General features: G+C 40.0%; 1 protein-coding gene across 1 annotated transcript in view; it reads left to right on the forward strand.

Moving 5' to 3' along the window:
• Positions 1-17,449, forward strand: part of LOC133571017 (contactin-4-like) — a 443,628-nt gene that overhangs the window by 163,447 nt on the left and 262,732 nt on the right. Inside the window, exon 5 of the mRNA XM_061923981.2 lies at positions 1,126-1,221. Within this exon, the coding sequence (XP_061779965.1) occupies positions 1,126-1,221 (96 nt within the window). The remainder of the gene's footprint in view (positions 1-1,125; positions 1,222-17,449) is intronic.

A 17,449-nucleotide genomic window follows, 5' to 3' on the forward strand; every position in this document is an offset into this window, starting at 1 on the left:
CAAACAAAAGGAAAGCGTGCCGTTCGCACGAGAAGCTAAAACAAAAACGTACTTAGCACCGGAATCAGGAATCAAGACCAGAAATAAACAAAACGTGACTGTTGCATACAGCAAACAACGAAGCTACCATGAGTGACCGGAAAAGGTAGAACTAAATAGAGTCTCTGATGAGCAACAGGTGCGCGAAAAGGCAGGTGAAAATCATAAGTAACCATGGTGACTAAACTCAGGAAGTGCATAACCAGGAACTAAAAAGGAGTCCAAAACAAACCGATAACACAAAACATGATCCGACCACGGATCATGACAGGGCCAGGTTATGTTGTATATTTAAATATTATTAAATAAGAAATGATTACTTTAAAAAAGTAGTTTTATATTTGTGAGTGTTGATGACACAGCTTCGCAACTGTTGATATTCTAGTTTCAAGCATGTTCTACTCAATATAGGTCATACAAATACGACGATGTAGAACAGAACACTGGCAACCACAGACTGGTAGTACATCCACAAGAGGTTCTTGCAAATGTTGAAGGAGCGCAGCCTCCTCAGGAAGTACAGCCTGCTCTGTCCTTTCCTGTACAAGTGGTCCGTGTTAACAGTCCAGTCCAGCTTATTGTCCACCCACACCCCGAGGTACTTGAATGAATCCACGGTCCGTACCTCGACTCCCTCGATCACAATAGGTTGTGACCTTGGACTCCACCTCCCAAAGTCAATGACCAGCTCCTTTGTCTTTGACGGACTGAGCTGCAAGAGGTTCCTGCAAGGTTCTGGTCCGATGAGGTTCTGATTACCAATGTTTGGTTAACATTGGAACGGGATTCTTTAAGCACAAGGTCTTTTTTTCTTTTTCTTGCTTTTTTAATATTGATTTGCAAAGATTTGTGTTTTCATTACAGCCTTCCATTAGCATGTTACTGAATAATGAAATGCCGGATGAAAACAGACTGCACACATTAGTACCTGCAAACACTTGCCAGTATTTCCAGTGTTTCCATGCCAGCTGCACAACGCTCTGTTCGCACTCCGACCTTGCATTAATAGTCATTTCACAAATGTGCGACACAGTGGTTGCATGTAACAGCAACAAGAAATGTGACTGATTTTGTTGTCTTTTTCAGACTTGGAGAACTTCAAAACCCACAGAAGAAGTTCGGTTTCGGTCCGGGAAGGTCAAGGAGTGGTTCTGTTGTGTGGCCCTCCACCACATTCTGGAGGTATTTGTTTATTGATTATATTTTATTTATTCAACTGTTTCTTCCAAGTAACATTATCACTTGGGGACTGAAGGAAAAGGAATTGCTACACAGTGAGCAGGATGACACACGAAGCTAATTGCTTGAGCGTCAATTTAAAGTCGGGGTGACCGATCCAGTTATCAAAACTATTGATACTTGGTATAATACCAGTGCATAAACAATACTAAAGGAATTAGATCGATATTTATCCTTTTCTTGTTCTTATTACAAAATGACTTTTTTGTAGGGATGTCCGATAATATCGAACTGCCGATTTTATCAGCCGATAAATGCTTTAAAATGTAATATCGGAAATTATCGGTATCGGTTTCAAAAAGTAAAATGTATGACTTTTTAAAACGCCGCTGTGTACACGGACATAGGGAGAAGTACAGAGCGCCAATAAACCTTAAAGGCCCTGCCTTTGCGTGCCGGCCCAGTCACATAATATCTACGGTTTTTCACACACGCGAGTGAATGCCATGCATACTTGGTCAACAGCCATACAGGTCACACTGAGGGTGGCCATATAAACAACTTTAACACTGTTACAAATATGCGCCACACTGTGAACCCACACCAAACAAGAATGACAAACACATTTTGGGAGAACATCCGCACCGTGACACAACATAAACACAACAGAACAAATACCCAGAACCCCTTGCGGCACTTACTCTTCCGGGACGCTACAATATACACCCCCTGCTACCCCCCTACTCCCTCCCCCCACCTCAACCTCATTCATGTCCAAAAATTCCAAGCTGCTGTTTTGAGGCATGTTAAAAAAAAATAATGCACTTTGTGACTTCAATAATAAATATGGCAGTGCCATGTTGGCATTTTTTTCCCATAACTTGAGTTGATTTATTTTGGAAAACCTTGTTATTAAACATGCATCCAGCGGGGCATCACAACAAAATTAGGCATAATAATGTGTTAATTCCACAACTGTATATATCGGTATCGGTTGATATCGGAATCGGTAATTAAGAGTTGGACAATATCGGGATATCGGCAAAAAAGCCATTATCGGACATCTCTACTTTTTTGTGTTTTTTTGTATTGTTTACACATTCAGGGATTATGTCAATAGTAGATTTTGCTTTTGTTCAGTTATTGTTATGAAGTACCCAGCAGGCACAAGACATTAAATCAATGTTAAAAATGAGGTCCTGACGTTGAGCAATTCAAACACAACGTTGAAACAACATGCTTTTTGACGACGTTTAATCAATGTTGGGTTCTGGCGTTGATTTGACCGTTGAATTTTGGTCATTTCCCAAACGATATTCTACAACACAAACACAACATTGAAACAACATGCTTTTTTATGTTTATTCAATGTCAGGTTATGACGTCGATTCGACCATTTAAATTTGGTAATTTCCCGACCAACAACGTGGATCCAACGTTGGACGTCAACGTTGTCTCAGTTTACAAATACAACTATTTTGCAACGTTGTTTCAAATTCAGTTTCAAAGGCCTTGTGTGTATAATCAACATTGTATCAATGACTTAAGTGGTGAAGTTGTGTTTTCAATGTAATTAACAATTTAGTTAAGAAACATATTCATTATTAATGTAATGTAATTCTAAGTCACGTTCGATAGCACAAATGTAATCGGATTTACAACAATACGGGCAAATTGATTAAATAATTAAAATGTGTATATATATATATATATACCCCTTAATCATAAGTGTCTCAAAGGGCTTAACATACTGATTTAAACTCACAACTGGCCAAGATAAAACTCAAAAGACCCCAACTAGAGAACAAGAGGAAACATTGAGAATGAGATGAGCTTTATAAAAATGTGTTATTGTGTTTACTTTAGTTACTTGCTATAAAACATTTTCGGTTTATTATCTTTGTCAAAGTATCGGATCGGGACTCGAAATCGGATCGGATAAGAGGCCAAAAAAAACAACAATCCCTAATAGTTTGATTCAATCAATTCAATCAACGTTTTTATGAGCCATGAGATTCACTTGTATCCGTTATCAGTTTTTGTCAGGAATAGAAATGAAACAAAGCTCATTAAATGATCTGTAGCAGTTTTTCAACCACTGTGCCGAGGCACACTAGTGTGCCGTGAGATACAGTCTGGTGTGCCGTGGGAGATTATCTAATTTCACATATTTGGGTTAAAAAAATTTTTTGCAAACCAGTAATTATAGTCTGCAAATGATGTATTAGTGTTGAGTGTCGGTGCTGTCTAGAGCTCGGCAGAGTAACCGTGTAATACTCTTCCGTATCAGTAGGTGGCAGCAGGTAGCTAATTGCTTTGTAAATGTCGGAAACAGCGGGAGGCAGCGTGCAGGTAAAAAGGTGTCTAATGCTTAAACCAAAAATAAACAAAATGTGAGTGCCCTTAAGAAAAGGCATTGAAGCTTAGGGAAGGCTGTGCAGAACGAAACTAAAACTGAACTGGCTACAAAGTAAACAAAAACAGAATGCTGGACGACAGCAAAGACTTACTGTGGAGCAAAGACGGCGTCCACAAAGTACATCCGAACATGACATGACAATCAACAATGTCCCCACAAAGAAGGATAAAAACACCTTAAATATTATTGATTGCTAAATCAAAGTAGATGCTGTAAATATTGCTCAAAGGAAGACATGAAACTGCTACAGGAAAATACCAAAAAAAAAAGTGGAATGCAAGACAAGAAGTAAAACACTACACACAGGAAAAACAGCAAAAAACTCTAAATAAGTCACGGCGTGATGTGACAGGTGGTGACAGTACACCTACTTTGAGACAAGAGCTATAGTGATGCATGCTTGGTTATGGTTTAAAGTCGTATCCAACAATTGCGACAACGACTTTTTACTTTCAACTGAGTTTATGATTTTTGCTGGTGGTGTGCCTTTGGATTTTTTCAACGCAAAAAATGTGCCTTTGCTCAAAAAAGGTTGAAAAACACTGATCTATAGGAGTAACAGCTTATTGTATCCAATGAGCAACAAGGTATACTTGAATTCAAAAACCTCAAACTGAGATTAGAACACGTTTTCTTTTATCGTCCTTGAGTGGTATATTTGTCTCAATGGGTGTTCCACGTGTCAGGGTTGTATCGTTAAAATTATAAGATTATGATAACAACTTATTTGAAAACATTATATGTTTTGTGTATCTGCATCTGCAACTGCGACAGCTGCTTGATTCTCCTCAGTTGACACACAACAAATAACTGATTCACGCACTGATCCAGTACGGTGAAACTTCTGCTGGCTTGAACTTGATTATGCGTGTTTGGAAGTTCTATTGTTTGGTTTTTGTAACTAGTGAGTCCTTGTCTTATCTGACTTTTCAAGGGAACTACTGCATGAGCTCTACACTGATATGGAGTTTTGGGATATTTTGGTCAATTTCCGGACCCCAGTTATTGATCACGATCATAGGATTGTCTGAGACTGTTGGCAAAATTGTCGGTGTGAGATACTGGTTATTTGAAAAAAAACGGGAACGCTGAGACTCACAGTAACTTCTAGCAAGACAGGCATACTGACAACTGATCAACAAGATAACCCAGCGACTGAATGCCTCAGGGAAAACACACAAGACAATCTGTCTTTGTCCCTGACAAAGAGTTCCAGGACACAGATATCTACAAGAAGCTGGATAAAGTCAATAAATCCTTTGAGACCCCTCTGGACAATCTGATGAAAGAGTTATCAGATCAACAAGACTTCTCGATAAAGGCGTTAAAGTAAACAAAAAAACAGCTTAACATGACTTAATATCATAGAGCAGACATTTGCCATTAAACAAAAAGACCAAAAAAACATTACATGACAAAGAAAAAGCTTTCAGTACGAAGTCAAAAGGGCCAAGGAAAAAAAATGAGCTCACTCTGCCAAGTTTTTGGGTTGTAAGAGAAGCTGACAAAAAAATTAATCTCAATAAATGGTAGGCTGAAAAAAACCCAAGTTGTTATCATCAAAAACATAAAAGAGCTGGAAAATATTAAAGATCATATCAGATGGACATTAAGGTATACAAAACACACTCTCACGCTCTTTTATCTACATTAGACATCCACAACAACACTACTATGAACCGGAGGATCTGGAACAAGAAACCTTTCAATGGCCTGACCATGAACAACCTGATTTGGACAATGGTATAAAGCCAGACAGTCATTTATTGAACAATAGTAATATTAATATCATATGCTATCCCAACATTGCTAAAGTACAGGTATAACTAACACATGATCCATTTTTCTTTCAAACAGTATTAGTATGTTTGCTCATTTAAATACATACTTGCCAACCCTCCCGGATTTTCAGGGAGACTCCCGAAATTCAGCGCCTCTCCCGAAAATCTCCCGAAATTCAGGCGGACCTGAGTGACGTGTTGACAGCCTGTTCACACGTCCGCTTTCCCACAATATAAACAGCTAATGATCGAGGGCGAGTTCTTGGTTTCTTATGTGGGTTTATTGTTAGGCAGTTTCATTAACGTCCTCCCAGCGCGGTAACAACACACAACAACAGCAGTCAAGTTTTTGTCTACCGTAAAGCAGTTCGTCTGCCGTAAACAGCAATGTTGTGACACTTTTAAACAGGACAATACTGCCATCTACTGTACATGCATATGTGACCCACCCATAATGTGTTGATTTATTTATTTTATTTTGTGGTTTGAATTCGTTTTTGGAGCTGTCATTACACATTTATCAGTATTCACATTGGTCAGTAGGGGGCAGTAGGGCGTTTCTTCCCAATTGAATGCTATCACCTGCAGACCGGAAGTGTCTTGTCATTCTGATGAGAACGACCAGTCTGTGAACAATTGAAACGTCCTGTGTGCTTTTTCCTCCTGTATAACAGGTTAGTTTTGGTGAATCAACTCACTGAATAATATCCATGTGATCTTTATAAGTTTAAGTACACATTCTGATGGTGGAGCCTAACTCTAAAGTGTTTGTGAGTTGTAGTTTGTATTTGTGAATGAATCCAGTGCACAGCTGCAGTAATCAATACAAAAAGGCGACGTGAGTGCGCAATGTTTATATAGGAACTTCTGATCCTAATTCAGACTCCCAAATTAGAGCTCCTGTTTTCTTATTGATTTTATAATGTATATTTGTATAATGTGTGTGTTCTGAAATAGTGACAGAGAATAGAACAAGGATGGACAAGTCAACCCTTAACTCAACAATGAGTAGATGAGTGTTATGTGTATGTATATGTGTAAATAATTGAACACTGAAATTCTAGTATTTATTTTATTTATTTATATATGTATATATATATATATATATATATATATATATATATATATATATATATATATATATATATGTGTGTGTGTAATAAAATATATATATATATATATATATATATATATGTGTGTGTAATAAAATATATATATATATATATATATATATATATGTGTGTGTAATAAAATATATATATATATATATATATGTGTGTGTAATAAAATATATATATATATATATATATATATATATATATATATATATATATATATATATATATATATATATATATATATATATATATATATATATAGCTAGAATTCACTGAAAGTCAAGTATTTCTTATATTTATATATATATATATCTTAACCACGCCCCCCCTCCCCCCTCCCCACCCCCGACCACGCCCCCCACCCCCACCTCCCGAAATCGGAGGTCTCAAGGTTGGCAAGTATGTTTAAATAACATTAAGCAAAACACAAATACAAATAGATGGAGTGGATATTGAAAGGGTAAACGAAAACACATTTTTGGATGTAAAAATAGATGATAAAATGACCTGGAAACTTAATGTAAAAAAAATATACAACATTAAGTAGCAAGAAACACGTCAATAATGAATAATAATAATTATGTTCTGGACCAAAAATCTCTTCATATTCTCTACTGCTGGCTAGAGCAGAAAATAGAGGGCAGATCAACTGGTCTAAACGGGGGTTATATTTAAAGACTAGAATATACAAATGAGGTTTAAGATGGGACTTAAATGCTTCTACTGAGGTAGCATCTCAAACTGTTACCGGTAGGGCATTCCATAGTACTGGAGCCCGAATAGAAAACGCTCTATAGCCCGCAGACTTTTTTTGGGCTCTGGGAATCACTAATAAGCCGGAGTTCTTTGAACGCAGATTTCTTGCCGGGACATATAGTACAATACAATCGACAAGATAGGACGGAGCTAGACCGTGTAGTATTTTATACGTAAGTAGTAAAACCTTAAAGTCGCATCTTAAGTGCACAGGAATCCAGTGCAGGTGAGCCAGTATATATATATATATATATATATATATATATATATATATAAAAGGTATATAAAGTATAGGCTTAATATGATCAATCGTTCTTGTTCTTGTCAAAAGTCTAGCAGCCGCATTTTGTACCAACTGTAATCTTTTAATGCTAGACATAGGGAGACCCGAAAATAATACGTTACAGTAGTCAAGACGAGACGTAACGAACGCATGAATAATGATCTCTGCGTCGCTGGTGGACAAAATGGAACGCATTTTAGCGATATTACGGAGATGAAAGAAGGCCGTTTTAGTAACACTCTTAATGTGTGACTCAAACGAGAGAGTTGGGTCGAAGATAATACCCAGATTCTTTACCGAGTCGCCTTGTGTAATTGTTTGGTTGTCAAATGTTAAGGTGGTATTATGAAATAGGTATCGGTGTCTAGCAGGACCGATAATCAGCATTTCCAATTTCTTAGCGTTCAGTTGCAAAAAGTTAGCAGACGTCCGAGGATGTCGTTTTGGCTTGTGTAGCCCTTTGAGACACTCGTGATTTAGGGGTATATACTGTATATACACATTGATTGATTGATTGATCCATTGTTTAATTTCATTAAGACATTTACGAGGCCTCACAATACGAAGGTCCTGAGTAGTCTTGGGTTCAATGCCAAGCTCGGGATCTTTCTGTGTGGAGTTGGCATGTTCTACCTGTGACTGCGTGGGTTCCCTCCGGGTACTCCGGTTTCCTCCCACCTCCAAAGACATGCACCTGGGGATAGGTTGATTGGCAACACTAAATTGGCCCTAGTGTGAATGTTGTCTGTCTATCTGTGTTGGCCCTGTGATGAGGTGGCGACTTGTCCAGGGTGTACCTCGCCTTCCGCCCGAATGCAGCTGAAATAGGTGGTAGAAAATGGATGGATGGGCATTTACGAGGTTAAAATGTCAATACAAGGATCTGCCAATGTGTTAAAACTGGTCTAAGTTCGTCTATACAACAGGAGCATGCTAGTGTTTTAGGAATTTACTGCAAAAATGCTAGTCTCTCCAAAATTTTGAACTGAACGTAGGGGGCTGATCTGGTCTGGTGTTGTGGACAATAATTTATAACCCTTTATTTAAAATTTTTGTTGATACTAGACCTGTCATACAAATTCTGGACTGTTGCATGAGGAAATGCGCATTTTCCTCATGTAATAACCCCTGGTGATGTAAAGGTTATGACAGACAGAGGGCATGGGTTCGACTGCCGGCCAGGGTTGCATCAAGAAAAAACTGAGACAAAACCGCTGATGCGAGTGACTTCTGACAGGGAAAAGCCGAAAGGGGAAAAAAAATACAGGAACGGGTAATCATGTCGTACGACAAAGAACAACCAAATCAACCTTTGTCAATCTCTCGTTTCAATTACAAGAGCACACGTGCATGCACTTTGATTTCAATGGTTCTACAATGAAAAGCAATCAATCATATGTAAAAAGCATAGGGGGGGGTTGAGGTGGGCGGGGTTGGGGTTGGGGTTGGCGGTCGGGGTTTGGTGGTAGCGGGGGGTGTATATTGTAGCGTCCCGGAAGAGTTAGTGCTGCAAGCGGTTCTGGGTATTTGTTCTGTTGTTCTTTATGTTGTGTTACGGTGTGGATGTTCTCCCGAAATGTGTTTGTCATTCTTGTTTGGTGTGGGTTCACAGTGTGGCGCATATTTGTAACAGTATCAAAGTTGTTTATACGGCCACCCTCAGTGTGACCTGTATGGCTGTTGATCAAGTATGATTCACTTATGTGTGTGTAAAAGCCGCATATATTATGTGACTGGTCCGGCACGCTGTTTGAATGGAGGAAAAGCGGACGCGACGACAGGTCTTTAGGGCGTTTAAGGCAGTGCCTATAAGGCACGCCCCCAATATTGTTGTCCGGGTGGAAATCGGGAGATATTCGGGAGAATGGTTGCCCCGGGAGGTTTTCGGGAGGGGCACTGAAATTCGGGAGTCTCCCGGGAAAATCGGGAGGGTTGGCAAGTATGAACAGATGTATACCATAACTTGTAGGTTAGACGTTTAAGATAAACATGGAGTCTTTCCTCCAGGATAGAGCTATCAATTTTGCATTCCGAAGTCTGAATGTTAATTCCAGTCCACATGCGAATGTCCAACTAAGGCTCCTTAATTTATTATGAGCTCAACCATTATTTACTTAAACCTGGTGGTTCGCTTTCTCCAAGTTGAATATAAACATTCACCATATGTAGAACATAATAGGAGTTAATTAATTCACTTCATTATCACAGGATCCAATTTTACAGATACATACTTAACTACCCCACTTTTCAGTCATTAAATGTTTTCGACTGTTAATATTGCAGTGGAAAAAATATCTGTAGTAGTCTTTGTGTATGTTGAAAGAAATTCATGACAAGAGATGTCTCATCCTGGCTTCATCTGCCCGACAGCGAGTAACGACACAATAATATAAGCGAAGCTCCGCACCACCCCACGCCCCTACCATCATCCTGTTTCATTCATAAGGACCTCATTGCATTTATAACTGCATGCACGTCCAAAGGAAAACCTCTGCACATCCCTATTCAGTACCATATGCTTGCAGACCTTCCCATGGCGGTGAGATGTCCAAGACTCTCGTGGTTTTCCACCTGCCAGGGGGGGGGGGTCTCAGAGGATACATTATGCATGGCAGACAGCTGTCTTGGACTCTGTATGCAGCATGTGCCCATCCATGCAGCAAGACATGTTCAAACAGAGGAAGGAGCCGGAATGAGAGCGAAAGGAGGAGGCAACATTTGCTGTACGGTCTTGCCACCCACCATGTTCAGAGAGCCCACTTTATGTAGTCAGTAGTAGGAGTACTTTAGAAAAGAGCTCTCTCGCAAATAGTAGTCGTACATGTTTCTTTTCTTGTTTATTTTTTGAGTCGAAGGCATATCTGTCTGGCCGTGGGCAAGGGATTGGAACTGCACATTAGGGCTGCACAATTACTCAAATTTTGATCACTATTTTGGCTGCCACGGTTAAATGAGGGTGATCGTCGACGACATTAACATTTATAAAGCAGACTGCGCTGCATATCAAATCAAGCACTTTTACCAAATGCGGCGGCAGAGGAACAGCCCTGTAAAGCGCGTGTCGTCCACGCCGGGGGCCATAGTGGATGGGCACAAAACTCCATCTCAATGCCAAACTGAAACATTAAAGGGGAACTGCACTTTTTCTGGAAATTTGCCATCCATCCATCCATCCATCTTCTTCCGCTTATCCGAGGTCGGGTCGCGAGGGCAGCAGCCTAAGCAGGGAAGCCCAGACTTCCCTCTCCCCAGCCACTTCGTCCAGCTCTTCCCGGGGGATCTCGAGGCGTTCCCAGGCCACCCGGGAGACATAGTCTTCCCAACGGTTTCCTGGGTCTTCCCCGTGGCCTCCTATCGGTCGGACGTGCCCTAAACACCTCCCTAGGGAGGGGTTCAGGTGGAATCCTAACCAGATGCACCTCATCTGGCTCCTCTCGATGTGGAGGAGCAGCGGCTTTACTTTGAGCCCACCCCGGATGGCAGAGCTTCTCACCCTATCTCTAAGGGAGAGCCCCGCCACCCGGCGGAGGAAACTCATTTTGGCCGCTTGTACCAGTGATCTTGTCCTTTCGGTCATGACCCAAAGCTCATGACCATAGGTGAGGATGGGAACGTAGATCGACGGGTAAATTGAGAGCTTTGCCTTCCGGCTCAGCTCCTTCTTCACCACAACGGATCGATACATCGTCCGCATTACTGAAGACGCCGCACGGATCCGCCTGTCGATCTCACGATCCACTCTTTCCTTTCTTGTGAACAAGACTCCGAGGTACTTGAACTCCACCACTTGGGGCAGGGTCTCCTCCCCAACCCGGAGATGGCACTCCACCCTTTTCCGGGCGAGAACCATGAACTCGGACTTGGAGGTGCTGATTCTCATCCCAGTCGCTTCACACTCGGCTGCGAACCGATCCAATGAGAGCTGAAGATCCTGGCCAGATGAAGCCATCAGGACCACATCATCTGCAAAAAGCAGAGACCTAATCCTGCAGCCACCAAACTGGATCCCCTCAACGCCTTGACTGCGCCTAGAAATTTCAGAAAATGTTTTCGTTCAAAATCAATATGAAAGACATTCTAACTTGTAAATGTAAAAGAAAATCTGTTTACAACGCAGTCAATAGGAGGTCCTCTATTACGCCTATAAAACCCAATAAATAACCATTCAAAAACAAATAACCAACAATACTCTGTTTACATTTTGTGACTTGAATATTAACCAAGTATTAGTGATGTTGTTATTATAAGTGCTAACGCAGACAAACTATTTACAGTGGCGATGTGATCACAAGCTTGTGTGCCTTGACAATATCAACTGGTCAGCTGCTTTTTGGCTTCCCTGCTTGTGGAGGTTTATTGCAGATCCTAAATAATACCTCTCACCTGGATAGTAGAAGGATGAGGATGTAGTTTGACATGTTGGTACACTTTGACAGCAAATGTTACCCCTGGAATGTTGAAAAATGACACGAAAAGACGCTTGGTTCCACCACTCTTTTCTTCGCAAGGATTTTAAGTCATTCTTAATCTAAACGGGAAAAATGATTCCCGAGCGCGATGCGCGATGTGACGCCACGTTGTGACGTCATCGCTCCGAGAGCGAATATTAGAAAGGCGTTTAATTCGCCAAAATTCGCCCATTTAGAGTTCGGAAATCGGTTAAAAAAATATATGGTCTTTTTTTCTGCAACATCAAGGTATATATTGACGCTTACATAGGTCTGGTGATAATGTTCCCCTTTAAACAAGTTGAACAACTTATTCGGGTGTTACCATTTAGTGGTCAATTGTACGGAATATGTACTGTACTGTGCAATCTACTAAGAAAAGCACTTTATATGTAGAAAGGTTTTGTTAAGAAACCATTCTGAACCTTATCTTATTTAGTTTTTATTGTATATATGTTGACCACATGAACCCTGGCAATGGACCCTGTGTGTATATGTATGTTATTGTTATGCTTATCATTCATGACTGCCTGCTGTTGCACTGATCAGCCTAGTGGTGGCTCACATCCATCACACACAGAGATATTTCTATTTGTGGGCAGAATTATTATAGTGTTCCCAATGTTAAAAGGATAAAGCGATTGTTTACAAATTTGGTAAATAAATAACCAAAAAATTTATATTTTGTTGTTTTCTTACTGTACCGAAAATGAACCGAACCGTGACCTCTAAACCGAGGTACGTACAGATATTTACATATATCCGAATTTAAGTGTTACTTCTTTTTATTTCATAATCATATTACAAAACAGCTAGTGTTTTTCTTCCAATTGTGGTCTTTTGGTTGTCTGCAAAACTGTGTGCTTAACCTCGAGTGAAGAATGTAGAAAGAGAGATAATGGGCATGTGTTTTGGCTAGAGAGACATGACTGCCAGGGGGGAAGGAAGAGAGACTTAAGAGAGGAGAGGGGGACAGACCATTTTGAGCGGCGCGATTGAATGTTCTATGCTGGACTGGTCTCAATGTATATATGCAAAGCTTTGCAAATATATTACAAAATACCTATTCTGTCTCTGGTGGTTTTTCTACTCAGCTTTAAGTGTCGTAAAGAGCTTGGGAGCGACTTGTGACTTGAATTCCCTGGGAGGAACAACTGGTCCAAAACGCAACAGTACCGAACCGAAATTTTTGCGTACCGTTACACCCTTATATTCCACAATATCAAAACCCCATTTAACAGTTTGACTTTTCCCTAAACACATACTTGCCAACCCTCCCGGATTTTCCGGGAGACTCCCGAAATTCAGCGCCTCTCCCGAAAACCTCCCGGGACAAATTTTCTCCCAAAAATCTCCCGAAATTCAGGCGGAGCTGGAGGCCACGCCCCTTCCAGCTCCATGCGGACCTGAGTGACGTGTTGACAGCCTGTTGTACATGCACATGTGACCCACCCATAATGTGTCACATTTTTGTGTTGATTTATTTAGTTTATTTTGTGGTTTGAATTCGTTTTTGGAGCTGTCATTACACATTTATCAGTATTCACATTGGTCAGTAGGGGGCAGTAGGGTGTTTCTTCCCAATTGAATGCTATCACCTGCAGACCGGAAGTGTCTTGTCATTCTGATGAGAGCGACCAGTCTGTGAACAATTGAAACGTCCTGTGTGCTTTTTCCCTCCTGTTTAACAGGTTAGTTTTGGTGAATCAACTCACTGAATAATATCCATGTGATCTTTATAAGTTTAAGTACACATTCTGATGGTGGAGCCTAACTCTAAAGTGTTTGTGAGTTGTAGTTTGTATTTGTGAATGAATCCAGTGCACAGCTGCAGTAATCAAAACAAAAAGGCGACGTGAGTGCGCAATGTTTATATAGGAACTTCTGATCCTAATTCAGACTCCCAAATTAGAGCTCCCGTTTTCTTATTGATTTTATAATGTATATTTGTATAATGTGTGTGTTCCGAAATAGTGACAGAGAATAGAACAAGGATGGACAATTCAACCCTTAACTCAACAATGAGTAGAGGAGTGTTATGTGTGTGTATATGTGTAAATGAATGAACACTGAAATTCAAGTATTTCTTTTATTTATTTATTTATATATATATATATATATATATATATATATAGCTAGAATTCACTGAAAGTCAAGTATTTCTTATATATATATATATATATATATATATATATATATATCTTAACCACGCCCCCAACCACGCCCCCCGCCCCACCCCCGACCCCGACCCCCACCCCCACCTCCCGAAATCGGAGGTCTCAAGGTTGGCAAGTATGCCTAAACAACAAAATAAAATCTGTCATTGGGTATTGTAGCTGAGACCCCCCCTTAAAATAAATAAATAAACAAACTCAATCCTCTTTGCTCTTGGAGGCTTTTTCTAAAAAAAAAAAAAAAAAAATCACTTTCAGTTTTGACATGATGCAGCGGTTACCGTAGTGACAAGCAGTCAGCAACATGACAGCAGCATGAAATGGGATATGCTGTATTTCTAGAGAGTGACACTCTCAGTTGATTAGAGTTCCTAATCATGTATGAAAAGGTCACCATGGAGTCAGTGAAGCGTACACACATTTCCCAGAGGAGATGTGTGGAAGACTGAATTTTCCCCTTTAAGCTTTTTTTTTTTTTTGGTTTTAGCTTACAGCACACACACATAAACACACAGTACAATACCTGCAAGACAAACGGAGTGGGGAAACACAGGAAGGCACATACTTTGTCTTTATCTCAATTTCCTTTCCTCTATTGGCTGTGACCAACACTATAAGCGTCTTTATCTAACTTGCTTCCATCTCGCGTCATGTCCTCGGGCTGTTTGTGCTTCCACAAAAACAGAAATCCTCCAGGGCCTGTAGAGATTTCATCCCAGTAGAAATGCTCTGCCTCACCTGTTGTGCAAGGTAGAAAATAATGTTCTTTTTTTTTTTTTTTTACATCCGTGGCATAAGCCAGCCAGCCAGCCACAAAGAGATACGGGCTGCAGTTTTTTTGGGGTGTAGAGTCGTGGTCAACAGTTTATATACACTTGTAAAGAACATAATGTCATGGCTGTCTTGACTTTCCAATCATTTCTACAACTCTTGTTTTTTTTTGTTTTGTTTTTTTATTTTATTTTAATTATTTTTTTGATTATCTTTTTATTATTTTAAATTTTATTATTATTATTATTATTATTTTATTATTATTATTATTTAATTTAATTTAATTTTATTTTATTTATTTTAATTATTTTTTTAATTATTTTTTTAATTATTTTTTTACTATTTTTAATTTTATTTTATTGTTTTTTATTGGGGTTTTTTTATTGTTATTGTATAGTTATTTTTTTGTGATAGAGTGATTGGAGCACATACTTGTTGGTCACAAAAAAAACATTCATGAAGTTTGGTTCTTTTATGAATTTATTATGGGTCTACTGAAAATGTGACCAAATCTGCTGGGTCAAAAGTATACATACAGAAAGTTAATATTGGCAAGTTTCACTGCAATAAGGCACATTTGGTAGCCATCCGCAAGCTTCTGGTTGAATTTTTGACCACTCCTCTTGACAAAATTGGTGCAGTTCAGCTAAATTTGTTGGTTTTCTGACATGGACTTGTTTCTTCAGCATTGTCAGGACTTCGGGAAGGCCATTCTAAAACCTTCATTATAGCCTGATTTAGCCACTTTCGACATGTGTTTGGGGTCATTGTCCTGTTGGAACACCCAACTGCGCCCAAGATCCAACCTCCGGGGCTGATGATTTTAGGTTGTCCTGAAGAATTTGGAGGTAATCCTCCTTTTTCATTGTCCCATTTACTCTCTGTAAAGCACCAGTTCCATTGGCAGCAAAACAGGCCCAGAGCATAATACTACCATGGTGGTGGTAGGATTGGTGTTCATGGGATTAAAGGGGAACATTATCACCAGACCTATGTAAGCGTCAATATATACCTTGATGTTGCAGAAAAAAGACCATATATTTTTTTAACCGATTTCCGAACTCTAAATGGGTGAATTTTGGCGAATTAAACGCCTTTCTGTTATTCGCTCTCGGAGCGATGACGTCACATTGGGAAGCAATCCGCCATTTTCTCAAACACCGAGTCAAATCAGCTCTGTTATTTTCAGTTTTTTTGACTGTTTTCCGTACCTTGGAGACATCATGCCTCGTCGGTGTGTTGTCGGAGGGTGTAACAACACGAACAGGGACGGATTCAAGTTGCACCAGTGGCCCAAAGATGCGAAAGTGGCAAGAAATTGGACGTTTGTTCCGCACACTTTACCGACGAAAGCTATGCTACGACAGAGATGGCAAGAATGTGTGGATATCCTGCGACACTCAAAGCAGATGCATTTCCAACGATAAAGTCAAAGAAATCTGCCGCCAGACCCCCATTGAATCTGCCGGAGTGTGTGAGCTATTCAGGGACAAAGGACTCAGTAGCACGGCAAGCAATGGCGGCAGTTTGTTCCTGCAGACGAGCGAGCTAAACCCCCTGGATGTCTTGGCTCACACCGTCCCGAAGATGATCAAGAGAAGAATATCGACCCTAGCTTCCCTGGCCTGCTGACATGAGGGTATGTCTACAGAATATATTAATTGATGAAAATTGGGCTGTCTGCACTCTCAAAGTGCATGTTGTTGCCAAATGTATTTCATATGCTGTAAACCTAGTTCATAGTTGTTAGTTTCCTTTAATGCCAAACAAACACATACCAATCGTTGGTTAGAAGGCGATCGCCGAATTCGTCCTCGCTTTCTCCCGTGTCGCTGGCTGTCGTGTCGTTTTCGTCGGTTTCGCTTGCATACGGTTCAAACCGATATGGCTCAATAGCTTCAGTTTCTTCTTCAATTTCGTTTTCGCTACCTGCCTCCACACTACAACCATCCGTTTCAATACATGCGTAATCTGTTGAATCGCTTAAGCCGCTGAAATCCGAGTCTGAATCCGAGCTAATGTCGCTATAGCTTGCTGTTCTTTCCGCCATGTTTGTTTGTGTTGGCATCACTATGTGACGTCACAGGAAAATGGACGGGTGTTTATAACGATGGTTAAAATCAGGCACTTTGAAGCTTTTTTTAGGGATATTGCGTGATGGGTAAAATTTTGAAAAAAACTTCGAAAAATATAATAAGCCACTGGGAACTGATTTTTAATGGTTTTAATCATTCTGAAATTGTGTTAATGTTCCCCTTTAAAGGCCTCACCTTTTCTGCTCCAAACATATTGCTGGGTATTGTGGCCAAACAGCTCAATTTTTGTTTCATCTGACATCACATGGACAAAGATAAGACCTTCTGGAGGAAAGTTCTGTGGTCAAATGATATAGAAATGGAGCTGTTTGGCCACAATACCCAGCAATATGTTTAGAGGAGAAAAGGTGAGGCCTTCAATCCCAGGAACACCAAACCTACTGTC

The sequence above is a fragment of the Nerophis lumbriciformis genome, linkage group LG28 (genome assembly GCF_033978685.3).
Source record: "Nerophis lumbriciformis linkage group LG28, RoL_Nlum_v2.1, whole genome shotgun sequence".
NCBI classification, from domain to species: domain Eukaryota; kingdom Metazoa; phylum Chordata; class Actinopteri; order Syngnathiformes; family Syngnathidae; genus Nerophis; species Nerophis lumbriciformis.